We start from the raw sequence: 27,489 nt of genomic DNA, 5'->3' as shown, positions 1-27,489 counted from the left end.
GCGTACCTTGAATACTGCCTCCATTAAGTCTCCATCAGACACATGGTGGAAATCCTAATGCCTAATATAATGCTGGTTGGAGCCGTTGGGTACACATGTACACATATTGAAAATGCATATCTCGTGTTGGCACATGTGTCTGTTCAGTCTGCAAAACAGAACCACAAGATACTCTACAGGTGACAGTGAAATGAGCTATGAATCGAAGGGGAAGAGAATTAGATCTCCAAAAATTACTTTAATCCCTGTTAAGCATTCCACATGTAATGTAGGATTGGAATGAGAGGATTTGGAATGTTCCTTTTTAGTTTCTAATTAGTTAGAAACGTCAGCACCCCAATCATATTAGGGTGTTCCATCCATCTTATTATTGTCCGTAATTGCATACGGCAGTGTTTCTCAAACTTTTTCAGACCAAGGACTGCTTAACCAATAAAAAAATAACCTCACGGACCACCTAGTTAAAAAACAACAACAGTATATTATACAATAAGCCTACTCACTGAACAACCTCACTGTCTTTGCAACTTGCTTATTGAGTCAGAGGATTCATATGATTTAAACCAAAGTCTTTTTAGACAAGTCCCTCCACTCGGCGGCCATATTGCAACGCTTTTTGGGCACTTGTCAGGCATCTATTTCGACAGAAATGTGCATGCGCAAGGATTCACAACACCAATCTTGCTCCAGCGGCGAGATCACATCACATGATTGGCATGATGTCTTCACAACACACCACATTATTGGCTCAATGTATTCACAACACAGCACATGATTGGCTCAATGTATTCACATGTCAACGTTTTGCCGCGGAAGGGGTGGGATATGTGTAGACAACTTTACAAACTAACCCCCATACATTTCTATGGAGGACTCTATGGAGTGCTGTGTCACCTCATTAGAAAGTCTCTGTTTAAACTGGCGTAGCTTACATAGGCGGTGTTGCAGAACTGTTTGGATTTACATACAAGTCTGTTCAATATTGCAAACAACTCCTCTATATTATATTTTACCACGTCTGCTCGTGGACCACACTTTGAGAAACACTAGAAACACTGACATACGGTCATTGGTTCCGCTGTGTAAACGTCCACAGCCAAATTGCTCTCTTTGCCTCAGTTGTGTTCCAGTCTATTTCAGCTGTTTACTTGTAAAGCTGCTTTGTTTTCCTCACTGCCAAACAGAACACAGAGAGCTACAAGTAAATCAATGCTTCTGTTTCCTACTAGATTGTTTACCTGATGCGTGTTGATCAGCTATTACCTGTCCAGCCTGCTCTCCTTGCCAGAGATTGGAGAACAAATAATTGGAACAAATAATGAGATGCAAAATAGGAGGTTGTAATCCAGGCAGCAGTAGTAGCTTATTTTTCTGCTCTGTTGGGCAGTGATTTTGGTAGTTAAAATGTTCAGAGTTAAAAAGTTTCCCGTCAGTGCTCCACCTGCTACCTTGTCAGGGACACTTCACCAACAGACCAATGGAGACGCTTCCCTTGCCTGATGGGACCGTTGTAGTGATCCATATCATTCATTTGCCCACTTTGTCTCTGTTTGCAGGGCCTTGGACAGTCAGAGCTTCTTTTGTAGACCTTATATGCTTCAATTGTTGTGGGGAAATGACTGTTGAGCTGGCTCTTGAGCACAAAAATCCTTTTGAGTACATCACGATAAACTTAAACTAGAATATTAATGACTGTCAGAATGGGACAGGAGACTTGAGTGTGACTGCAGTCACTGCAGTGAAACCCCTCACTCTGCCTTCCACCCGTCTCTCAGTCACAGGCCTCTACTCAGGACTGACTTAATTATTGCCATGGCAACATCAGTGTGTGTGTGCTTGTTTGTTTGTTTGCTTGCGTGTGTGTGTTCTCTGTGCCTCCTGAAGGTTTAGATCAAAATCATTCCTTCCTTCTCTTGTCGATACATTTAGAAGATTAGGAGGCTATGCCATCGGCTGAATGCGATGTCATATTGCTCCACTGAGAGCCCAACTGCTGTCGTTTGGAGCCGCGGTTGTGAGGCGGTGAGTGGAGGATCGTGCCCATACCTTATTTGCCGGGAAATCAATCGGCGATGAGAGGGATTTGCCGCCGGTACATGAGCAGATTGAATCGATTCGCACTCATCAAGAGACACCACGGACTGTAGTGGTGGAGAGAAAGAGGGGGGTGGACCACTTGGCGGAGAAGAGGACCTTCCATCAGCATAATTACAGCACAGAGTCTGGAGCGCGGCACACACAGCCATTTCCCAGCCTCCTCCTGGGCTCTCAGTAAAGGCCGGATGGAGGGGGGGGTCGTTTGCCGTCTTTTGTTTGCTTGCTTGCTTGTTTCTTTGTGTGTTTTGTTTTGTTAGTAGCTTTTTTTATCCTGTGTTTGTTGCTGCGGCCATGCAGCGTGCCATGTGGTGAGATGCCTGCCACTGCACAGTCTAAAGTGTGCCTGAAAAAGAAGTGAAATTCAGAGAAATGACCGTAAAAGTGGAAACGAGATATGCCAGTGGATTTGAAAAGAAATTGAAAATGAAATAGAAAATGTGAGTGTGTCTACATGGATGGGTCCATGTGTGCACCTGTGTGTGTGTGTGTGTGTGTGTGTGTGTGTGTGTGTGTGTGTGTGTGTGTGTGTGTGTGTGTGTGTGTGTGTGTGTGTGTGTGTGTGTGTGTGTGTGTGTGCATTTGAACGTGCAGTACGCCCTTAGGCAAGGGAAGAAATGCGAATGTGTGTGTTCATGTGGGAGGAAGAGTGTGCGAAGAAGTGTGTCAGAATGGGTGCAGGTGTGAAGACGTCAGGTTATAGCAGTGTGTATGTGCATAGAGGTCAGGGTGTGTGTGTGTGTGTGTGTGTGTGTGTGTGTACCAGTATGTTTTCACAGTGGAAACTCCTCCCTGGTTCAGGTTAACCCCGTCCTCTCTCTGAACTCTGTAGGGCCCTGCCGCTCCCATGGCACGCAGAGAGAGGATATCTCTGCAGACACAGCTGTGTTTAGGGTCACACATGATGAGCATGAGGCCCATCAGTCCCCAGAATGCCTTGTGCAGCACAACATTTATGTGATATTTGTGCATTGACTGAGCATGTTCTTCAGCAGTAGTGCTGTGGGAGGCTGAGGGGAAACGTCATCAGTTGGCCCCCAGCGCCTCTGATCCGCCGCTAGAAACGGAAACCCAAACCACACGAGCAGCTGCTGCACTGCACCCCGCCCCGCGCTGCGCCATGCTGCACGGCGCCCCACACATCTCACACACACCAGTCCTCATAAAAACCCATAAACACAGGTCGGCCTGCCTACCTGCCTTCTCCCTCCCGCTCTGCTCTGCCCCACTCTACTGTCCCTCTGCCCCACTCTACTGTCCCTCTGCCCCACTCTACTGTCCCTCTGCCCCACTCTACTGCCCCTCTGCCCCACTCTACTGCCTTTTTGCCACACTCCACTGCTCCTCTGCCCCACTCTACTCCCCCACTCTACCGCCTCTGCTTCTCTCTACTGCCCCTCTCTACTGCCTCCTGGCTCCAGCTTACTGACCCATTCTACCACCTCCGTGTCGTAGCTTACTGCCCCTCTGCCCCATGCTATTGCTATATGCTATTGCCTGTGTGGACGCCCTGCCTGCCCCTTTGGCTCCCTGACTAGTCACTACTCAGAAATGGGTCTCTCAATTGAAAAGTCAGCTCGCTGATCATTTTTTAAGGGAAGGAGGGGCGAGGGATCTGTTTGGTTTATATCTTCCAGGTGTCCCAGCGAGCACTGATTCCCTACGTGTCTGTTTTTGGTGGTGTTTCTGGTTTTATTGCATTAAATGGTGACGTTTGTTACATTTTTGTTGTTTGTCATACAGAGCACTGCCTGGTTTGACCAAGTATGTCTCAAACTCCACAGCGAGGGGAACTGATGTAATGCTGTGTAACAGCAGCCTAATCAGATAGCTGTGGAAGGCTGCAGAAGAAAGATGAGGGAGATCTCGTAAAACCAAAGACCAGAGGCTCTGTGCCAAGAGGATTTACAAAAGATCACTTTTCTCTCTATCAGCAGCGCCATCAATTTCATTGAGGGATCTCTTTTACAGCCATTCCTCAAATGTTGGCTCCTTTTCTCTGTGCTTACAAACACTATTGACAGTCTTGTACACACACACACACACACACACACACACACACACACACACACACACACACACACACACACACACATTCTCCTTCTTTGTTTTTTTTTTTTTGTTTCTAAAAACCTGTCACATTCATTAAAGGCCAAAGCCTTTTACAGCTCTATCAGAGACCGCCTGCAGAGCATCAATAAACCAAAAAAATAAATCGATTTTTTTTTTTTGTTTGTTTCTTATTTTGGATTTAAAAAAAATAGCTTGTAAACCCATGGGATTTGATTAAGTCTCTGAGAGTCTAAATGAAAGGCCTAAATCAAACTGCATGGCAAACACTCTAGTAAATAAAAAAAAAACAACAACAACAAAAGCTCGCTAAGCTTCAGGGTAGTATGTGTGTGTGTGTGTGTGTGTGTGTGTGTGTGTGTGTGTGTGTGTGTGTGTGTGTGTGTGTTTGTGTGTGTGTGGGTCTATGGGATTACCACTTTTCAGTGGGAGGAAAATTGCCATCAGGCTTTTCAGCAGCAGATGCTCATTGTTTTGTTGGGAGAATCCCTGCTAGTTCTATGACGGTGGGAAAACATGCGTTTCCCCCTCTGCACCTACCCAGGGCCGGCGGAAGGCGTCCTGCGCCCTGGGCGAAATAGGAATATGTCGCCCTCATGTTCATAGACTGCGTGCCCCTTTCGACTGTGTGCTACCTTCCCAAAAGCCCCTGGCTGCAGCGTGCAGATCGGGGCTGGTTTCAATGTGGGGGAGCTCAACGTTGCTACTTTCCAGCGTTACTGGACCACAACGAAAACATTAGGAATGGACTTTGAGTGTCGCTGTCTCATCACCCCGCGATAGGACCATCTTATTGCAGGGAAACAAGCTCATTGCTCCCCTGATTCGGTGACATGGTGAGATTCAGATTTTACCTTATTACATAGTTGTCCCTCTGCTACTGTACGTTCCACTGCTAGCAACCTGACGATTCAGGCTGAAGATCAGTAGGCCTACCCATGTGCGGGAGAAAAGTTTTTCAACCTGTGCACTTTTCTTCCGCAGCACTATTAAGGGCTTTTGAGAAGTGCATTTAGGACCAGCATGTCTCTGTCCACACACAGCCTCATCCAAAACATTGCGCTGGACCTTGTCTTCTCCCTGTGTCGAGCCTCCATGTCCGTCCGGTTGTAGATGTCCAGGCCTCTTCTGGATCTCTGTCCTCTCAGCCTGGACAGTGGCTGGGTCTTCATCAGCCTCGGCTGAGACAGAGACGGAAGGCTCCGCCAGACTGCACACAGCCACAGGCTTGTTTACACACAGATCATTTAATGTGGCCTCTGAAGACTGGAAGTGACAGCCGCCCCGGGCTCCAACACACAAGCAGAGAAAGTGGCTCTTTATTCTGAGCGTGTGACCACTTTGGCCGAACTGAAAGTGTGTGTGGGGGATGGAGGGAGCTGTGGAGGGAGCGATGGAGGGAGGCTGGATGGGTACATATCTCCAAACGAGCAACATTTCCATGAATTAAGGCCTCTCAGAAGCGTTCAACTACCCCGTGCCTGTCCACATAGAGCGGGAATCCAGCAGTAATGACTTCCAATTGAATCAGTGGTGCAGGGCTCGAGCCAGAGCCCCGCTCAGACTGTGACTAACACAATTGTTTCTCACCCATAAACGGCGGGAAATTGGATGTTTTCGGTGCAATATAGTCCCTGCCATCAACACATAGAGAGAGGGGGTGGGGGGAGTAGGGGAGAGCCGGGACTGCAAGGATGAGTTTTTATTTTTTATCTCACCAGATACTTCGCCGGCCGACACTGATTGAGTCCTGACTCACTAGACTAGCTGTGTGGCGGCACGAGACCCACTCCCGTCTTTTCCACCGACTCTGGCACAGAGTAGGCCCTGTTCTGGCCCACGTCCGGCCCTGATCCACACGGCGGATTTGGCAGCGTGAGCTGCAATTGCAGATGGAGGGAAGGGCTGTGCCCTCATCCCCTCAGCCTCCTGTGGGTTGAGACAGTCTAGCAGGGCAGGAGAAATAGAACCGCCGTGTCAAAGACATGTGCTAAACAAGCCACACCATGCCACACGGTTGTGTGGGAGGATGGTTTTTACTGCTCATTATGGCTCCTTGTGTACATCGCATGCATGTGTGTAGGTCATTATGTGCACAGGTATGGGTATTTGAATCCTTGAAGAGCTAGATGGCATATGTAATGTGTGTGTGTGTGTGTGTGTGTGTGTGTGTGTGTGTGTGTGTGTGTGTGTGTGTGTGTGTGTGTGTGTGTGTGTGTGTGTGTGTGTGTGTGCATTTCACAGTTACCTGAACGACTTGGAGAGGATAGCCAAGGCGGACTACATCCCCACACAGCAGGATGTCCTGCGCACCAGAGTGAAGACCACTGGCATAGTGGAAACCCACTTTACCTTCAAGGACCTGCATTTCAAGTAAGCCATCTCTCCACAACAATCTCTCTCTTTGTCTGGCTCTTTCTTTCATTCTTTTTCTCTCCTTCTCACTCTCTCTTACACTCTCACGGTCTCTCTATCTATCTATCTATCTATCTATCTATCTATCTCTCTCTCTCTCTCTCTCTGAAGGTTAAACCATGAACTCTGCGAAAAAGCAAAGGAAGCTTTAACTTCCTGCTTCACTTCCCTCTCTGTCTCTGTAGAAACCTGATTTGAGCAATACTGTGAAAAGTGTGTGTGTGTGCGTTTGTGCTCGCACTCGCACTCATAAGACAACAGGATAGGGGAGTGAGAAACCTGACTAAGGAACAGAAACATGTGATTGACTGCATGCTGCCTGGCTGTCTGGATGTGTGTGTGTGTGTGTGTGTGTGCAGAAAGTCTGTGTCTAGCAGATAGAGACGCTTTAGCGCCCTAAAGGCCACTGAATCCTCTCCATCTCTGAAGGCCTCTGATGAATCACAGCATTAGGGGCCCCGGAGTCTCTGTTCCCCCACTGGCTCCCAGGCCCCATCTCCAAAGTTGGAGCAAACATGGGAGCAGTTTACTTTTTTAATTATCGGCTACAGAGGACACAGCAGAAATGTCAGTGCGGAACCTTTGGAAGCACAGATCAAATGGAACAGAGACTGCCAATCAGGACCTGACAACACTTTTTTATTAGTTTTCTTTAAAGGTCTGGCCGTGTGTGTGTGTCTGTGTGTATCAAAGTTTGGGAGAGTGAGACGAAAGTGTTTTGCATATTGACTCACCCAGTGTAAAAGGACTAAGATGATTGCATTTCCTGATAGAGCTGGGTTGACGTTTGGGAAATGGGATATGGTAGCAGAGAAAGAAGGGTGAAGGTGCATGTAAAAACGATGCTGTTATGTTAATGTGCTACCTTAATCGCCCTCCTGTTCTCATCTGCCATCACTCACGGCTAATGCTAGACATTAGCATTCATCATTCTACTTTAACCACCTAGACAGCAGCGATACAACAAACCCAAACTACCCACATGTTTATATCATTAAAAAAGGATTGGCCCAGATAAAACACCTAAACACACAACCTAAACATACACCTTCACCATAGAAATACATACACACACACACATAGTGTCTCTTGGTCATTTGGCACCATCCGCTATGAATCAGCAAGTCTCTCTCCTCACCTTTCCACTGAAGACTGCATATGTGATGTGAGACCCACGGTCCATGTCTTTGTCCACCCCACACACCTCCCCTGCATTTCAACCCTGCCACACTCTGAGTCTTGCCATAACCATGGCAACAGTGCCAGTTGGAAAATGCCAACAAATGCCACAGAAATGACAAGGGTCTATGCAAGTGTCTGACCCTCACTGTCCTGCCTACAGCACCTGTCCTTACATGTGCAAATGCCAGCTGATGTATTGGCTGTCAATATCCCAATATCCCTACTGAGGAATGATTCTGAACTGCCACCTCTGCCCTGTACCTCAGCCCTCTGTGTGCTTGAATCAGCTCCCTCTATTTGGCAGCAATCTGTGCTCCTCAGCAGTGGTCATTCTCGCACTCTCTCTCTTTATCTCTCTCTCTGTTCTTTTTTCTCTTTCTGTCCCCCCCTCATGTTATGCAATATCACCCAATTCTCCCTCAATCTCTTTCAGTTCCTCTCTGCTCCTTCCTTGTCTTTCTCTCTGTCTCTCCATTTTTCTATCTAAGCCTCTTGTCCTCTGGCATTAGCTGTGGTTTGGCTTGTTACAAGTCATCACTGGGAAATCATTATTTACAACAACAAAAAAAAGAATCCTTGGAGGGACAGGACTCTTAACATAAGATTCATACTTAAACATAACACGCAGTGCAGAACTGCTCTTTCAGACCACTCTTCAAAACTTCAGTCAGTTAGCTCATCGCTCACACACAGCCTCAGCAAGAGGTCCTAAACCATGTGTGCGCCATGTTGCAACATTAACAAGTAACAATGTCGTGATCAGATTCAATGCCCATGAACCACAGTTGCAGAAAGTATTTGGCTGATGCTTTGTTTGTCTACCGAGACTTTACAGATGATTTGACATTCAAGTTCAGTCTTTCTAGTTATCAACTGAACGTAACCTTACCCAAACACTAACCATAACCATAGATTATAGTAACAAATAGTCAACACATAGTTTCTTTGTAGTCTGACTCTGAGCGTCTGTAGATAGTCTAAAGGGGACCATCCAAGTTAAGGATGACCAACATGGTCATTCGCCGTGTATATGTCATTCAAGAGTCTCCTTTGTGTGACTGACAAGTGTCTTTCCATTTCATTTAATTTCCATTTCTTTTTCACATGGACCTCATTCCTTTGGTCTGGATTTAGCTCTGCTTGTTTGGGGAACAGTTCGAGATCACTGAATATAAAGAGTTAACCATGTGAATTCCTAACCCCCTGTAGGATGTTTGATGTGGGCGGCCAGCGGTCAGAGAGAAAGAAGTGGATCCACTGCTTCGAGGGCGTGACCGCCATCATCTTCTGCGTGGCCATGAGTGCCTACGATCTGGTGCTGGCCGAGGACGAGGAGATGGTGAGTCTTGCTCCGTAGCTAAGAGTAAACATGGAGATGCCTCCTTACGTCAGAGGATAGTGGGTGATGCAGGTTGCATAAGGTAATAATAGGTTCAGTAGCCATGCTGTCTTAGTGAAGAGGTACAGTAATTACTCTGTGAGCTTCTGTGAATGCAATAAATGTCATCAAAACCCTGGGGTATGCAGTGACGTCAAAGAATGACTGAGTCACAGCAGTTGTTAATATAAACTATGCTTAGCTGTGTCAATTACATAAAAATCAATAAAATACTGGATGTTATGTTTATTTTGTTGTAAATGGTTTGGAGAATATTGGAAGCAAACTTGGAGTAAGTGCCAATGGTATTCTCCAAGGAGTTTGAGTTATTAAAAAAGAAAAAGATGCATTTCCTGGCACCAATATCTGTGTTGTTCTGGTTTGTTGCCCTAGAACCGCATGCATGAAAGTATGAAGCTCTTTGACAGCATCTGCAACAACAAGTGGTTCACAGAGACCTCCATCATCCTCTTCCTCAACAAGAAGGACCTGTTTGAGGACAAGATCAAGAGCAGCCCCCTCTCCATCTGCTTCCCCGAGTACAGCGGTAAGACTCTCAGCCCAGACTCTTAGCCGACTGTTACGTCCCATGACAATGGGACTTCTTTTTCCAGTGTTCCTGCACTGTTTCAAAGGATCTGATTGGCTGAGGATGAGCCTCTGCAGGATGATTGGACCAGCAAGTCTACAAGTGCTTTCAATGTGGTTCTTGTTTTAGGAATGTTAGTCCAAGTAATCTGTCCTCTGGTGCATAACCACCTGCCGATCACCACAAAAGTAGGGACATAATTTAGGTTCGCTAGAGGAGACATAGGTAAACAATGAAGTTTATGACCAACAACTAAAATTTGGATGCCATCCCTGCAGACATTTCTTTCTTTTGATGAGTGTTTGTAGAGTACCTCCTTATGTGTCACAAAACCACCAATTCTCTCATCACTCTATTTGCAGGGCCCGACAAATATGACGAGGCATCAGAGTACATCCGGACAAAGTTCGAGGACCTCAACAAGAAGAAGGATACTAAAGAGATCTACTCCCACTTCACCTGTGCCACGGACACCAAGAACGTGCAGTTTGTCTTTGATGCCGTCACCGACGTCATCATCAAGAACAACCTGAAGGACTGCGGTCTCTTCTAAAGCAAGCCTGCTGGGGGAGGAGCCAAGGTGAGTCCTGCGCGTCCGTAACAATAAAAAACTAAATGTACTGTCCTACCTTGATGCTACAAAGTGCTAAAACATTGCTAAAGAGAAAAACAATTGTTTTATATTGGTGCATGGTGTATGGATGCATTGTTGGAACAAAATAAGTTCATATTATTTTTAATGATTATAAAATGAATATTCAGTGTAGCTGAATCTTCAATGTTGCTGACTTCAGTATTGCTTGACTCATTTCTCAACCGTGTCTCTTGTCTCCTAGATTACTTGAACAGCTCTGATGACCAGGGGGGTTAGAAGGGAGGGATGGGGGGGGATCGTCTCGACCAACTGCACTGGCCAACCCTGATTCCTGCTTCATTTCTGCTCTTTCTAAAGACAACATGAGAGACTGCGCCGCGGCGAGGGCTGGAAAGGGCAGCATCCTCAGCTGCCTTGCCCTCTCCTCCTCTCTCTTGCTCCAGACCTGCCCCGGCTCATGGATAATATTTAAGTTTCAAAACAAAAACAGAGTTGGTTCCATATTTCTCGTATTAACTCCTTGGGCTTTGACCACAAATCAACAATTGTGTTTTTTGGTTTGTTTATTTGTTTGTTTTGCCTGTGGTTTTCGTTGTTGATTATTAGAGAGGCAACATAAACCTTTTTTATATATATAAATATATAAATACATTCATTTTACTTTAGAAAATCTGATGTGCAAATTTTATTAAACTTTTAATTGCGTAAAGCTTATTTTTTAAAAAAAGGAGCACCGGCATGGATAGGGAGAATGATTGAAAAAGGAAAGTGCTTTTTTTTATAATGTTTACATGAAGTCCGCATTCGTAGCCAAGCTGCATATTGTTCTGCATGACTGATAGCCAATGTATTAGCTGAATAACCTGCACAAAAAAGCATAACATTCCTTTGACAAAAAATAAAAATTTGAAAAAAAAAAAAATACTAAAAAAGAGAAAAATTAAAACACAAAAAAATGCTTCGCGCCAGGGAAAATGTGCTACATTTTTAACAGACATTTAAAGTATGACCCGGACGTATCTAACAAGAATCTAAGTAATCTATTGTTTTTTGTTTTTATTTTGTATTATTATTATAATTATTGTTGTCCCATTCCACAACCTTTTATGCATTATGTTTGTGCCTTGAGTTTACAATGGACTCGTAGAGGTGATCTCATCAGTGCTGTTTGACCTACTGTTCTTCTGTTCTTTCGCTCCTCTTGTTCTGCACATGTGTAAGGATAAATAGTGATTTAACGAGACACATTCTAATTGAGAAAAAAGGGTAGTTTTTTTGGTAATGACTCATTTCAAAATGCTTTGAAAGTCCTATATAATGATTTAATTTAAATAAAAGTCCTTCCACCAGTTGATGATCTTGGAGTCGTCTTTAATAATCATGACAAACTATAATTAAATGCATATCGCCTTCAGCATTCTTTAATTATACTCTTCCAATCATTTCCATCACAAATCTATTCAATTAACTCTGAAGTTGGATTCTGCCAGTGAAGTATAATCACCATTATTTAATTTCTGGGTAGTCATTTCCAGTGTCACTCAACACATTAAAAAATGTTAGCATTGATTTTATATTTATGCTGGATTGGCACTCTAAGGATTTTGTTAGGCTCCTTCCAAGTTACAGTATAAAATGGCCGGCCAGTGTTAGGTGTAAGGAACGAATGGATGTTCCCTCTGCTCTCTTATCATGCTCCATCCAGCCAGCGCCGCTCTCCAGTTACAGAGAATTGAACAGATAACTTCGTCCTGAAACTTCAAACACACATACAGGTTGATTGGGTATACTGTGTGTATATATGTATAGTAAAATTATATAATCATATTACATACTATTTCATATTATTACAACCAATCAAGGTACAAACACTTATATTCCATAAAATACATTTAATTTCAACTAAATAATTTTGAATTCATAAATAATAGCTCAGCCTCAATATTTTCAGAATCCTTGAGGAAAGTTTGAGTTGAGAGATCATCACTAACCACTCTATTTAACGCCTGCATGACTCACCTGGATCTTGTGCCTTTCCATCAAACCTCTGCAAATAAACATAACACTGCATTAACCTTTCCTCTGTGCATCCAGCTGAAGCAATGACATCTGATATTGAAGAAACATACCATTATATCTTCTTGAATGCTGACTTTGGAAAGACTTATGGTGCCACCTAGTGAAACCTAATATAAAATAATAAAACAATATAAAGTACAGAATAGCAGAATGATGATACAATATTATTGTAACACATTAACCTTTCCAGGGTTTGCATTTGATACGTTTCATGTGGTAGTACTGTATCAACAGGTGCATAATAAAATCTGTGCGTAATAGAGTCCTACCTGGTCAGAAGAACGAGAGGAACCCGGTTTGTCTAGACCATCTTGCTTATCTGTCTCAGCACTGATTGGAGTAAAGAGTAGGAGATTGACACAATCCACAGTTCATAATCAACACTGAGCTACTCTAATGACTAATTGTTTTTTTGATCAATTAAATAATCATGTTATGATATCAATATTTTTTGTAGCAGCCATTTTGACATGAAATAGTAGGGCAAGCACAGGTGTTGCTAAATACCTTAATGAAGTCTAGCAGAATCAGAACATTAATTAATGTTAATAGTTAGTAACATTAATTCAGGTTCTTAGTAGGTTCATGAGTAACACCTGGGCCTGCCATATATTCCATGTCAAAATGGCTGCTGCCATTGGAGTAGCCATGACGAGTAAAAATGTCACACAGCAGTATTGAATGTTCTGATGATCAGACAGCAAGATGTTTGGATTCACTTCCTCAGTGTTCCAGTTCATTCAGTCCATAGACTGCAGTGTTTTCATGATGGTGAATATGAATAATTGTTTACATTGTTTCCACCCTAAATGTTTTCTTTCTGTCTTGTGCCCAGTTATGTCAGCTTCAAATAACATGTTTGCATTATGTTACCCCGGTTCAGGCGTGAACATAGGACTTTGCTGATCATTGGAATTAGACTCATTATAAGAGGACATCATTATTTTTTGAATGCAATTCAACATCTGTTGTTATTCACACATCCGTTTCAGTACACTACTTTATCTACCTTAACAAGCAAATCTTCCTGAACACTATGACAACAGAGTTCAGTGTCTAGTTTTGCTGCTTCAGGGCTAGAAACTCACCCTTGTATGAACTGCTCCGTCGGTTTCTGTGTCCTACATACTGTGCCACTGGCAATATCAAAAATAAATAAATCAGCTGTCATAAAAAACATGTTCCAAAACAATACAAAGTTAGATGAAGATGTGCCAACATTCAACAGTAACAATCATCACATGGAACATTTATGGACATATATTATGATTATGAAAAATGCAAGCCTGGTCTTTATTCTACGGTGAAAGTGATCATGCTCAAGCTGTTTTCTCCCTTAGCAAATCAAGGCAAAACATTTCAAAGGGCCAGTGCCTGATATTTCAAGGACCTGCTGAGTGATCAATGTAGGCTGTCAACATCATGTTACTGATGCAGGACTGTTTACCATTGTCCCCACCAGTGTGTTAGAGCACACGGCTGTTTGTAAGACTTTACAAGTGGAAGCACTGTCGTCAGTGGTGGTCATGTGATGTTGATGGCAATGATAAAGCTTGGCATTGTCTATAGTGTGTTTACTGAGTCAGTGTTGGTGTGGTCTACCGGAAGAGCTTTATCCACAGAGGAAGGCTCAGGAGGAGCAGTAGTAAAGCGCCGGTGACCGTCAGAGCCGCCACAAACCACGGCTGTGGGTCCCAGAACTCATTAATCACCGTCACCACCTCCGGGTTCTTCGTCTGGAAAAGAGACACTTCCATTGGGTACACTAGGGTTTTATTTTTGACCGTGTGTTTCCAAAGAATATCTCAGTGGGTCAGCTGCACTGCTACCTCCTTACATTACATTTAGTTGCCATAGTTACTGTAGTTATTGCATTCATTTGTTATTCGATATTAATAAATCATAGCTATATTAAAAGCTGATGTGAACAACTTGTATAATGAAAATTTCACATAATAATCACTAAACTAATTTTCTCCTATATATTTGTTCAAACACATCAACCACTGACATGATTTTCACATAATAGTTACTGTGAAACATAATTTAAGTAATGTTAATTATTGCTGTAAAATATATTTTCAATGTGAGAGATGCTAACTGTGGTTGTGGTAGTAGTTGTAGGTTTGGTGGTGGTCCAGGGAATGACGTATATATATGCCACCACGCTAGTGCTGTGTTTGCCATCAGACACCGAGATGGTGATCTCATAATCCGTATCATCATACACTCCGTCTGGCACAAAAGAGAAGACGTTCCTGGAAAACAGGGTCAAGCCAGTCAGCTGGAACCGGTCAACTGCTGCACCTTTTTACATGTGAATGGAATCCAACACACATATCCACAGAGAGAGAGAAAGAGAGAGAGAGAGAGATGCATTTGAGTACAGCTGGACTGAATTTCAGTCAAGGTATTATTGTGTAATGGGCTATTGTCACAGAGCGGGCTGCTAAAAACACCAAGGACAGAGATTGATTCTCTAAGAAGCTAATTTACTGATGGAGGTCATTTTTTACTAAATCTGGTCTGGGGAAAAAACAATATAAATTGTGAACAACCGGTTTCCAGTGCATGAATTAAAGCTGCAGTTGGCAAGTCTGACAGATTTAGGGGACTTAGCCAAAAATTTGAATGTTTACAACACTCATCGAGTTTGTGCTCGTCAGTGCATACCAGACTGTGATTGACAGTCAGATCTCACACAGCCCTGCTCTCATTGGACCAGAAGAACCAAGATGTGGATTTTTGCAAAACAAATAACAGGCTCTAGGTGGAGGTAGAAGTGCAGGTTTTTTTCTAAAACCGGCTGATTTATGTTGTTCTGTCGGAGCATAGTGTCGGTTTCAGTGAATATGATCAAAAAAATCTTACCAACTGCAGCTTTAAGCCTAGTCCTAGACTAAAAGCTTTGTTTTCAGTGGGGATTTTTAATGAAGTTGTTGGTCCAGAGGGGTATTCCAGAAAGGAGGTTTAACAAACACTGAGATAAAACCTCTGGGTTGTCAGAACCTGTGGCGACTAAACCCGAGCTGTCGGTTCCAAAACACCGGTTACCAGTTAGTTCAATCAACCCTGTGTTTGATAACCTAGAGTTGTGCGCTAAGCGTTCACGGCTTTAACTTATAAAGGCATCATCTATTGAGAGTCGAAACCATGAGTGAAACCGCGAAAAGGACGAGCAACGATTTTTCAGAGGCGGAGTAGTCGAGGCTTACTTAGGAGGAGAGAACTGTAATAACAAAAAAAGAGCAATACTTAAAAGCCAAGGCCCGAGACCTTGCTTGGCAGAGAATAGCCTAACTGACCGTGTAAATGTGTATGTTTAAGATAGCCTATTTAATGTCAGAAGCACAATTAAATAATTCACTGGACATCACGTATTGACTGCTTTCAATGATGCTTACTAGCCTACTAGCCTAACTTGTCACAGATTGAGTGGGCCATAGAATTCTTTGAGAATCCCAAATGTAATTCTCTATTTTAACGCAGGTTCTGCTAACCTGACCCTAGCCAGATGAATTTCGTTCCGCCTAGCTCCACTCATCCATCTGGAACCGATCCATTGGAATGGTGTTTCAGAAGGCTGGGCCTAATCAAAAAATGCTTGCATATGATTGAATAAGCCACTTGTCCATCATCTATTGACGTGCTACTTCAACCACTCACATCGAAGCCAACCCATGACGCTGATAACAGTCTCACGGTCGCTTCTCCACTATGTCACATCTATGAAACTCCCGCCCTGCGTCCTGATTGGCTCGGTTGCAGAAATCACTCTCAAGGAAAGAGGTCCCAGATGGATGTGAGTGAAGCTAGGCGGAGCTAAGCGGAACTAAATTCATCTGGCTAGGGTCAGGTTAGGGTTCTGCAGCTGTGGGCCAAGTTAAACTTTTGCTCCATCATCGGAAGGGTGAATGTCGGAAGGCATGGGTAGCCTATTGGACACATTTCGGTGCACATTTGGAAAATGTAATAAGTGATGCTGACCTGCCAGTTGGTGAAACTACACTTTAATGATCCTCTTGGGTTTGTGTCCAGGAAAATGAATGAAGTTGCGCAGGAACTGCTTTAGCGCAAGGCAAACTTTACGCACCAACCGACAGCTTGCCGATATGCTCTGCGTCTCCAACACTACAAAAACTCCCAGTCGGAGAGCGTGTGTAGCCTATTAAAAAAATATTTTATCCCAAATGCCATCAGCATTATTAACCAAACTTAGTGACAACATGCATACCTGGCTGAGCTGTACAGCTATATTTAAACTTATTTATTAATTTTCTATAGGCTATGTTTCCCCTTTTTTGTACTGTACTTGTTTTAATTATATCTTCAATGTGTCTGAGATGTTTGTCCATCTGTCTGGTGAGCCAAACACAAATGTCCACTATGGTGTAGCCTAGGCTAGCTAGCCTACATTAAAGATTTATTTTATTCTATTCTAATCCAGCATGCGTAATGTAGGGATGGAGAATGCTTTTAAAGTAGCCTATATTTAGGAAAATTTCGTTTGGAAAAGAATGGATAGGCTATCATGTGATGTCGTGGTCTTATCGCCCTCTCACGGTGAATTGCACGGATGATACATTATTTTGTGCTTCTTTGTCAATCGGACCTTCGTCAAAATGAAACGCCATTATGTGACAAGTGTAAAAATAGCGGCCTGATTGAACATGCACTGAAATAACCGAACATAATTGAACATAACCTGAACAAAACCTACCCCCTACCAGGTTAAGTTCAGAGCCTGTTACCATAGTTACTTACATAGCCTGATCATTTTTGAGCTTTCTGGAACTGAAATCCCAGGTTTACCGCTAACTCTGGGTTAACATACCCAGTTAAACCAGTAAACCTGCTTTCTGGAATACCCCCCAGGACTAGTCTTTATCTATGTATGGGAAACTGGTCCCCACTATTTTAATACCGTGACTTCTTTTGTTAGTGAAAGTGTTGATGTGAGTGAAGCAGGCGGCTGATGCCCTGCGGCTGACCACTGGTGATGGTGGCTGTGAGATGGTCTCTGTCCCGGTCCGTGCAGGTCAGCGTAAGGATGGGGGTGTTGAAGGCCAGGGTGGAGAAAATGGTGGACTCATAGGACACTGGGTCACACTCTGGGGCATTATCGTTCACATTCTGATGGGAAAAACATGACAGGTGCAGAATAAAGATTCATCTGTGAAGCAAAAAAAAACTAAAAAACAAAGTGTTTGACAGTAATGCCATTACAAATGTATTGCATTTTTATTACAAATGTATTGCAAAAAGGACAGTGTAATGTATCTTCAGTTTTACAGGTCTTTTTGCATGTTTTCATTTCCTTGGCCCCGTATAAGCCACATTAAATGCACAAATATTTTCTTTTCAGAAAGACATTTCTGAAATGTCTTTTCAGAAGACAACAATTCAAAAAGACAACAATTACAGCTAGACACGTAAATGTTGTTATTTTTACATCATAAAGTATATATTCCTGTGTGTGTGTGTGTGTGCGTGCGTGCACATTGTACCTCCACCATAATAGTGATTTGTGCCATGCCTGTGCGCTGTTTGGTTTTGTCCACATCCTGATCAAAGTCCACAGCCTTCACCTTCAGCTCATACTGGTCCTGGATCTCAAAGTCCAAATCTACCCCCAGGTAAAGCTGCCCTGCACACACACCAATGTCCCACCAGCTCATTTCAGAAACACACACACAAAATCACATTTATACACACACACACTCAAAATCACATTCATATAGCATATCTGTTATACAGTACAGGCCAAAAGTTTAGACACACCTTCTCATTCAATGCGTTTCCTTTATTTTCATGACTATTTACATTGGGCCATCCTTAAAAATATTTTCGTTTGCCGTAACACGACCGACCCTGTCCATTTAGAACCGACCCACATATTTATTTTTTCCCCTTTTAGTCCGACCGACTTGCCGGTTGTAAACTTGCGTTAAGACCGACCGATTTTTTTTTTTACTCTAAACAACCAATACAAATAAAATACTATTTATTTTAGTACGCCTAAGTATTGTGAATATAAATTGCCTACATACAAACGAAGGCTCCCTTAAATAAAACCCTGTGGCGTCATCTGTACACCATTGGTTTACGCATGTCACACTATGGCCTATACGCTTCGTTTCATTCACACAAACATCTCGACAACGCTCATTACTTGGCACGAAGTTCTGGAAGAACTGTGCCCAGATCTTTTCCCATTCATTCTCACCTCTAGTCTAACGGTGACCGTGTTGAAGAATTGAAATTGGTTGTGGTCTATTCAGTATTTCTCAAAATATGGGTCCGCAAGATGGTCCGCGGAGTCGTGGAGTGAAATTAGGCCCGGTTCTTCGTCTGATAATTTGCTGCGAAGTTGATAAAGATACCGCGGGCCGACAAAAAAAGGAAAACAAACGTTTCTGCTATCGATGTCATTAAACATGGAGCCATACAATAAAGTGGTGGTATGAGCGTTCATTCAATGCAGGCGTCTGCGCGAGAGAAACTGAAAATAATCAATAACGTTGGTATCAAAGCTTCGCTTCAACCTGTTGAATGCTATTTAATTGTTTAACGACACTTGATAGAACGACGTTGATTTTTGGAACTTCCATAGAAACAGAGCAGAGACTGTATAATACACTGTATAGCACTGAGTATTGTATAGTCAAATTTGAATATAACGTGGCCAAAAGCTATTGTAGCCTTCTTTCTATCTGTTAAAGATCAACAGATCAGTGATTTACGCCTATCTGCTCGCCAAAAAAGCTGGTATTGTGTTTCCTGAATCCTTACATTCAGGCATTCAAATTAAACTTCATTAAAAAACATGTATTTTTTTTTCTCCATACCAATGTATGATGCTTGCACGAGGGAAACATCCCAAAACAATAGCACCCATATAATTGTTGCTGTTTTGAGAAGTATTTATTTTCTTATGCAAGCATCATGCAACCATGCAAAAGTAATGAAACTAATTATATCTTACATTACTAAAGCAGTCCTCTGATGTGCATGTCACAAAATATTTAAGTGAAAGTGCATGTATAACAATCTAGGCATAATAATGATTGTGATAATGATAATGACAATTTGATTTGGAGGGAGTGGGGTAGGGTACGTGTAGATGAGCCTTATGGCCCCAAAGTCTGCCATGACTGGGCCTCAGGTCAAAGAAGTTTGAGAAAGGCTGGTCTACATAACCTGCATCAGATTGAGGTTTGCAGTGATGCGCCTGAAGGCACGGGTTGAGGACCCAGTCAGTTACGTCACAATATGCACAATTGTTTAAATTCATACCTACGTAATCACCATGACCAAAATTGTACTTTTTTTTTACTTTGAATCTTGAAAAAAAAAAATATTGACCTACCTACCGACCCATTTTTTTATTTTTTGGCTGTTACTGCAAACAAGAATATTTTTGAGGATGGCCTTGTAGATTCATCAAAACTATTAATGAACACGTGGAATTATGTACTTAACAAAAAAGTGTGAAATGACTGAAAACATGTCTTATATTCTAGTTTCTTCAAAGTTTTTTATTTAATACCATATTCAGCAACCCATAACTTGACAAATATTCATCTGTGGGCCAAATAACTTTGCATTCATTCATAGTTTTGATGCTTTCAGTGAAAATCTATAATGTAAATAGTCATGAAAATAAAGAAAATGCATTGAAATGAGAAGGTCTGTCCAAACTTTTGGTCTGTACTGTATGTATGTACAGGGATGGATTCATTAGTAATATTCATAATCAGTGTTTGCTTGTAATAAAATCATGCTTTATAGTAAAGGAATTTAACCTTGAACTTGCGGGGCCAATCTGACAGAAGACAAACTACCCTACACACATACATACCTCCAATGGGGTCAAGTGAGAACTGTCCCTCACCCTCTAGGAGGGAGTATCGGAGAGAGTTGAAGGGCCAGTCGCGGTCCACAGCGCTGAGGGACGCAATCACTGAACCCCTCCTTGTGTTCTCGGGGACGCCGATGACCAGGGGCCCCAGGAATAGAGGGTCAAACTCATTCACAGGGGTCACCGTGATGAGGACACGGACTTCAGCTGAGAAATAAACATGCAAAACTTTGGCCCTGTCAGCTATTGGACAGCCTGATCTTCTGTAACCCAATTCATAAGTCTGAATACCAGCAGTGGTGTAGTCTACGTGATACGCAGGACTACGCAGTATACCTACTTAAACAGCATCACCATCTCAGTATACCCACTTAAAATAGACAAGGATAGGTATTAACATTTGGGGTTGATCACAGTATACCCACTAGCTAACTAGACTACACCACTGAATACCAGCAATGTATTACCACCAAAATTGGTTTGTGTGCTACTAGAATTGATTTCCTAAGCAGATGGGTTTTTTACACTGTATTCTGTACATTTTGCTCACTGTGATGACAAAACAGAATGATATACCAGACGAATATACCCAAGACTTTTTTTAACTTGTTTATCCCTGTCTTCAGGCATTAGTTTCTTCATGTTTTAATTCTGAGCTTCCTTTCATTAGAGATGTATTCATCAAACTCTTCTACATTGCTAGTATCACAGGTCAAGAACAAAAACAGATATCTGACTTGTGAGGGGAGGACTGCCAGAGTCTGTGGCCAAAATGGTGGCTTCATACTGGAAATTTGTGACATCTGCAACATCGTAATCCAGGCTGTTATTCACCTGCAGACAAACAAGCATCAACATGTCTGAGTGGGGAACACACTCTGCAGAAACAGATTACAATAATGAGTCACATGCTCACAACAAGGGTTTAGTGCACCAAACACACACACACACACACACACACACACACACACACACACACACACACACACACACACACACACACACACACACACACACACACGTCAAAGTGCACCAAAGATACATACACACACACTCCACTGAAGTGTACAAAAATCTAAGGATGGACACGTGTGTGTGTGTGTGTGTGTGTGTGTGTGTGTGTGTGTGTAATGATAACCTGTAGCTGTCCATCTTGAAGGCGAAACTTGAAGAGTGAGAGGCTATTCTCGATAACCGTGAGTGTGACGTTCTGGTTACTGACGTCCACATCAAAGCAGCGCACTGTGCCCAGACTCCTCCCGACCTCTGTAGTCTCAGGAACAGTTAAACTTCAGGACAAATGTGTAAACACATAGACTCATCAGTGCAGCTGCCATAGACCAGCTCCCCTCCTTTAAAGTGCTTTTGGTGTCAAGTCAACTGCTTCCAGGTAAGAGCGGTCACAAATGCCAAGGCTATTCTGAATACCTCCATGCCTGGTGGCTAGTGTCTTTTGGCCAAAGGGAATAGTTCAATAAAAAAAAAAAGTTATACAAATTTTAAACGTGACAGGTTTGATCAAGCATCATATTATCTAATAAAATATGCAACAGATCTGAACTAGTCTTTGATGTGTTGCATGAGAGTCGGGTGAGATGGAAGCCTGATCAACTGACAGAATTTTTTTCTAATCAAAACACAGAACTTTTGTGTCTGATTGGAATGCACCCAACGGACAGCAATCTTTACCAGTTTACTATTACTGTTGAGGATTAAGATCAAATGTAACACTGCCCCCTATTGGCCTAATCAATATATCTCAGTGGCAAGTTTTAAACACAGTAAGGATGTGTCTGTTTTGATAACATCAGTCTTTGTAACAAGGACTGTTTTTTGTCCCTACAGAATAACAACTAAATTTTAGATCCTTCACTTAAACAATACATACATGTAGTCTAAAAGGGTCCTCTGATCGAACCTTTCAGAGTTCTTTGTGACTAAAGGCTAGAGAAGGTCCTATTAAAACCCTTGTAATGGTCATATGGCAGTCTTGGAGTGGTGGACAGAAGCACACTCACACAATCACAGGGGGGACGCAGAGAGGCGCATGTTCGTTGACATCCTGCACATAGACAGTGACTGTGGCAGTTCCGCTGCGGTCTTCAGACATGCTGAATGCTCGGACCAACAGAATACTCTTCTCCAGGGTCCGGTCTGATTCCAGGTCCAAATTGTAGCTCGTCTTGATGACACCATCCTCTGCAGCAAAGTACTGAATATCTTATACATGTACAAGCTTACTATACTAAACTTGGTTTCCTGTAGTTGTAAGCTTTAACCTGGACTAAAACAAAGCTTTGATGGAGATTTACATTGAAAAAAGCTTGTAGTCTAGGATAGGCTTGTACAGGGAAACGGCCCATACATTCTTATTAATATGCATTATAAACATGCTGTGCACTATGCACATAATATGCTATTGTTTTAAAAGAAAACTTATAAAAATGTCTGCAGGCAGTTCTTTACCTTGGCCAATTTTGAAAGGTGAGTATGGTTTTATGAAAGTATAGCGCACATCTGTGACATTGGGGTCAGCTGTTACCGTGGTAACAGTGCTCTCACTGCCTTCATTCTCCAAGATGGTGACATTCTGTGAGGGTAGACTGAAGAACAGCTATGTGATCAACAGAAGAGAAGGCTCAGGGCACTTTGCCTTATAGCTTATGCACTGTAGACTCCAAATCAATACAACTGCAAAATATCAGCCTATGCCATATTTATCATATCGATCATTCAACTCACAGAAAGTCCAGGGGCACGGAGTAAACTTTCAGGACCTTGATAAGGAGAGACCCTGTGCAGTTGCTTCCCTGTCGGTCTGTCACAACCACCGAAACAGTAAATTGCTGCAACAGCAAATGTTTTTTGTTTTTTTAAATAAATAATAAAAAATAAAAAAAATCCACTCAAAGTCTCAAAGGTTAGATGGTGACTGTGCAGAGCCCTAAAAGTCTCCACTGTGTTCTCACTCACTCTCGGGCCTCTCTCATAATCGAAGGTCTGATTGGATGTGATGCTGCCCTTGTCGTCGATGTGAAATTGTGCTGAGGAGGATACTGGTTGCACTTCGTAGATGGAGAACTGAAATGTGGATGACACATGATGAAAACCTTCTCAACCATGCACATGAGAAATGGAAGAGTGTGTGTGTGTGGGGGGGGGGGGTCAGTGAGTAAGTACAACTTCCTAACACTTGGATATTTTATATTAAAACTCATCCAAGTGTTCAAAGTGATGCAATGGACAGTGATGACACTGCACTTCTAAGACATATCTGCCATGAATCATGAAAGCCAGCCAGTGATACATGCCGTTATGGTGTCGTTATCATCCGGTTCCCTCGCTAGAACCGTGTAAAGTCTCACAGGAGCTGGGCTGTCTTCCGGAACCTGAACCACGGCACCTACGTAAAGATTTTCACACATCAAATTCACCTTCTGTGACATTATTAGCACATAAATCTATTAACCTTGACACCCTAATTGAAAATGATGGCTCCCTGCCACCTTTGGGACACGTTAACTGGCACAGCTCTGGGCCTGATTGGATGCCACATCAGGGCCACGTCCGCACAAGAGAGAGAGAGATCAAGTACTGTCCAGGTCGCCTGTCCAGGGGGACTGCTTTAAAGTCAGCCATGGAGCAAATGAGCTGTCAGGTTGCCATTGAGGGGAAACTCTTCACCTAGCTGGAAGTGGGCATCACACTGAGGGGGCTCGTTGGCATCGGTGACGCTTAGGCTGAAGGTCCGCTCCACAAAGCCAGAGGGTGACTTGATGCCCAGACGTATGGTCAGGAGATTTGTAGTCTCATAATCTAGAGAGCCATTCAGAACAATCTAACAGAGGAACACAATTTTATGAAAACATTTATCAAGCCATTTGTATTTGTTGCTTCAAGCATTTACCAAGATGACTACTTGGTTGTGATGTTTTCTACTGTCTCTATTGTACAGTGGAGTTTGGTTATATGTTTATACTTATACTTATATTTACCATTTCTGCTGTAAGTGCATGTTGTGTGTGATGTCTGTATGCTACTGAGACCCCCTGAATTTCCCCTTCGGGGATCAATAAAGTATCTATCTATCTATCTATCTGTTTTTAGGTGACATTATTCAACCTGGACACTGAAGACACCAGAAACGTTTGTTGGGTTGACGATGGGATCCTCAAGCACAGGGTTGTCTGGAGTGATAGAGAGGATCTGGACATCAGGGTCAGGGTTGGCACTCGCGATCTGGAACTCCAAGATCACTTTCCTCGGACGAGTGCTCTCTGTGACCTCCAGAACGTCAGGCAGGTCAATGAACTCTGAGGAGAGAGCACAGCTTTCAGCACAGACACTTTCAACTTTTCCTCTCACTGAACTGGTAATGCATTGTGATTAGCATGTGGTGTTATTCCCAAACGATCCACTGACAGAATGCATTTAGCCGTTATGTAAGCTCTTTGATTCTATAGTCTATTAAATATTCAGTCAGGACGCAAAGCCATTCCATCACCCCTCAGTAACCTGCAGCGCAGGATAAAAGTTAACAGCAGAATAAAACAACCAGGCTGACATGTCATGGAGGGTGATATGTCACTGTTTGCCATCAGAGGGAGTGTGAAACATTAATAAGAAATACATCTCTCTGTTTATACTCGATACATCTGTGTTACTTAAATCAGCTTTTGCAATAACAGATCACCATTATATTAGCACCTGGGCTGGGAGTAGTTGGAGCAGGGGTGGATGGGGTAGTTGTTGTTGGGGTGGTTGGGATTGTAGTTGATGTCGTTGTCACTGCAAATAGCTCAGAGAGTGAACACCACATCAGAATGTGCATGTACAAGCAAGAAACATTGACATCCTCTCTCTGCTTTCTCAGGGCACAAATCACATATTTATTATACAATAAATAAACAATAGATAGCAAATGTTTTTAGTCAATCAAGTAGTTTGAGTAGCCTACATATAGGCCTATTTTACAGTTAAGTACTAAATTATTCATACCCCTGGCAAATACAACCCCAAAACAGAAAAAGTTGTGACGTTGCCATTCTAGACTGCACCTTTTTAGAAGCAATACAGGTTTTGAGGCAGGAACAATTCTTTGCCATCACTCTGGCCTTGTGCTCACTTTTTTATGGATTGAGGTCTGGACTGGTCCACTATAAAATGTTGATATTGTTTCATGTTCACCATTTATTTCCCACTTTAGGTGGATGTTTCAGATCTTTGACTATTTCTCAAAGTCAAGGATTCGTGCTTGGTAGAACAAGCCGTGCTGAGTCAAATTCTTAGCAACGAAGCAAGGCTTCTTCTTAGCATTCGGAAAACACACAGTGGAACTAGTGTGCAGTAAGCTGCAGGTGTGCGTTATTAAACATCATGCCTCCTGCCCGCTTCTTTTTGAACAACAATGAATGCACCAGTCATTCTCTCATGTGTATAAATTCAATTATACATGTTTGATTAATTTACCAATATAAACCACACTATAAACTGAACTTTTGGAATTAACACTCATTCATTCAATGGACTGAACTCTTTGAATCAACACACACACACACACACACACACACACACACACACACACACACACACACACACACACACACACACACACACAACACACACACACACACACACACACAGCTAGGGATAAGGGACGGAATTCAAATTTTCCTTAGATGTTCATGTTTTTGTTGTTTAAAGAGCTCTTCCTTTTTATTTAATTATCTATTTCTCCTAGTTTAATGCTGTGTTACACTGCTGTTGGAGGCAATAAAATTGTCAACTGTTCAAATCATTAACTCATTTTGTAAGTTAATCAATTAATGCATAGCCTACCTCTCTCCCAGGCCTATAGGTTGATGTTAGTGCTTTATTTACTGGTCCAGGACTACGAGCGCTACTTAAGCAAATGTTTCTACAGCCCCAAAACACAGAATCAGTACTGTACTTTCAAACGTAATTCCCTAATAGGTACACCTATTAACTATGCAGAGAAACCCTCAAAAAGTCACACCAGTTAACAATGTTCATGTACAGTACATACATTTAGATTCACATAAAAACTTTTCACATGGAATTCACAGAAAATGGAAACTGCTATTAGCCTACACAATTCGAATAACAATATGCATCTTACCAATTCTTTGGAAGAAGCTGGCAAAAAACAGAGTGGCAAGGAGAGAAACAGAAGCCATTTTCAGCCAATGTACACCTCTGGCTCTGACCGTGAAGAGATTTTGATTTGTCTTTTGACTCACTCGCCAACTACAGACCTCAGTTTCTAGTGAAGTCTGTGGTCAGTCAGTGTTACCTTGGGAACCACAGATAAGCTGTCAGTACACTCCTTAGCCCTCGCAGTGCCATTGCCGTCTCTGTCTGGTCTTGTTGGATTTACAGCTCTGTGTGCCATGTTGATTGATCATGAGTGCCATCCAACGTACTGCAGCTGAGAGACACACCATACTCAAGGCCAATAAAGCTGCTAGTTATGACTGCTTTGATACAGGATGTATTGCATTTGTGTTGCTGATGCACTGTATATTGGCGACAATGAGACAATCAAGACTTTATAGCCTAAATCACTGTTGTCACAACACATACTCCATGGGCATAATCATATATGTTGGCATGTTTACATGGCAACAGTAGACACTATGTCAAAGCACTTTGCAAAGGCCAAGTACTAAACTGCCAACAGTAGCACAAGACAACTGGCATGTGCTCTGTAATGATGAGGTGCCTTGTTTGGGAGTCATGTACCACAGGTGCTGAACAGAGATTGAATATTCATGTTACCTTTGAGAAAGGATTAAGGGAGATGTTTAGCAAAATGTTATAAAGAATGCTTGTTTTGTCAACATCAATAATCTGCTGTACAGCAATTTACCCGTGATTAATTAGTAAACAGTTTTAAAGCACAAGCATGTAGATATGCCATCTACATTGCCCATCTCGTGTCCATGAATAAGCAATGAATGAGTAAGCCAGTGAACTGATAATGGTTATAGGGTGGCTCGTCATGCAGGGAGACCATTCTCACAGGTTTCTGTCTACCAGTGTCCTTCCCATTGCAGTACTCAGCCAACAGGAGCCAAAGAGGACTTGACATAATCTCTGAATAAATTACAAATCAAAGACAGATTTATAGAATAACCCTTATAAAATAGCATGAGTCAAAACTGAGTATCAAAAAGAGTATCAGTTTTGGGTAAATTATTTCATAT

At 42.5% G+C, this 27,489-nt stretch overlaps 2 protein-coding genes across 3 annotated transcripts in view; one reads left to right on the top strand and one right to left on the bottom strand.

Moving 5' to 3' along the window:
- The window catches only part of LOC125301526 (guanine nucleotide-binding protein G(i) subunit alpha-2-like), a 77,253-nt gene extending 65,581 nt beyond the window's left edge, over positions 1 to 11,672 (top strand). For both annotated transcript variants that reach the window (XM_048254019.1, XM_048254018.1), the window contains 5 exons: positions 6,409 to 6,537; positions 8,971 to 9,100; positions 9,533 to 9,686; positions 10,091 to 10,308; positions 10,565 to 11,672. In XM_048254019.1, the coding sequence (XP_048109976.1) occupies positions 6,409 to 6,537; positions 8,971 to 9,100; positions 9,533 to 9,686; positions 10,091 to 10,281 (604 nt within the window). In that variant the 3' untranslated portion in view covers positions 10,282 to 10,308; positions 10,565 to 11,672. The remainder of the gene's footprint in view (positions 1 to 6,408; positions 6,538 to 8,970; positions 9,101 to 9,532; positions 9,687 to 10,090; positions 10,309 to 10,564) is intronic.
- Positions 11,673 to 11,676: 4 nt separating this feature from the next.
- On the bottom strand, positions 11,677 to 26,476 carry LOC125301772 (cadherin-related family member 4-like). The gene is made up of 21 exons (XM_048254499.1): positions 26,403 to 26,476; positions 24,971 to 25,051; positions 24,386 to 24,576; positions 23,948 to 24,101; positions 23,575 to 23,666; positions 23,237 to 23,344; positions 23,006 to 23,109; positions 22,730 to 22,866; positions 22,282 to 22,462; positions 21,402 to 21,552; positions 21,001 to 21,097; positions 20,264 to 20,470; positions 17,910 to 18,049; positions 17,394 to 17,535; positions 14,504 to 14,709; positions 14,005 to 14,138; positions 13,491 to 13,538; positions 12,672 to 12,732; positions 12,453 to 12,509; positions 12,343 to 12,370; positions 11,677 to 12,080 (listed from the first exon to the last, which is right to left on the bottom strand). Exons 1-21 carry the CDS (start codon positions 26,458 to 26,460, stop codon positions 12,046 to 12,048), a joined length of 2,412 nt encoding a protein of 803 aa, XP_048110456.1. The 5' UTR covers positions 26,461 to 26,476; the 3' UTR covers positions 11,677 to 12,045.
- Positions 26,477 to 27,489: the final 1,013 nt, after the last annotated feature.

The sequence above is a fragment of the Alosa alosa genome, chromosome 10, assembly GCF_017589495.1.
Source record: "Alosa alosa isolate M-15738 ecotype Scorff River chromosome 10, AALO_Geno_1.1, whole genome shotgun sequence".
Lineage (NCBI taxonomy): Eukaryota > Metazoa > Chordata > Actinopteri > Clupeiformes > Clupeidae > Alosa > Alosa alosa.
Note: the sequence above shows the minus strand (reverse complement) of the source record. Positions and strands in the feature narration are given on the sequence as shown.

What these genes read in the sequence shown, in the direction of transcription:
- LOC125301772 (XM_048254499.1), bottom strand. Translation starts at nt 26,460, where the DNA reads ATGGCTTCTGTTTCTCTCCTTGCCACTCTGTTTTTTGCCAGCTTCTTC. An exon ending in TCCGTGCCCCTGGACTTTCT is followed by an intron (nt 22,867 to 23,005) that starts GTGAGTTGAATG and finishes GCTGTTCTTCAG; the next exon opens with TCTACCCTCACAGAATGTCA. An exon ending in TGCGTCCCCCCTGTGATTGT is followed by an intron (nt 21,553 to 22,281) that starts GTGAGTGTGCTT and finishes TTTGTCCTGAAG; the next exon opens with TTTAACTGTTCCTGAGACTA.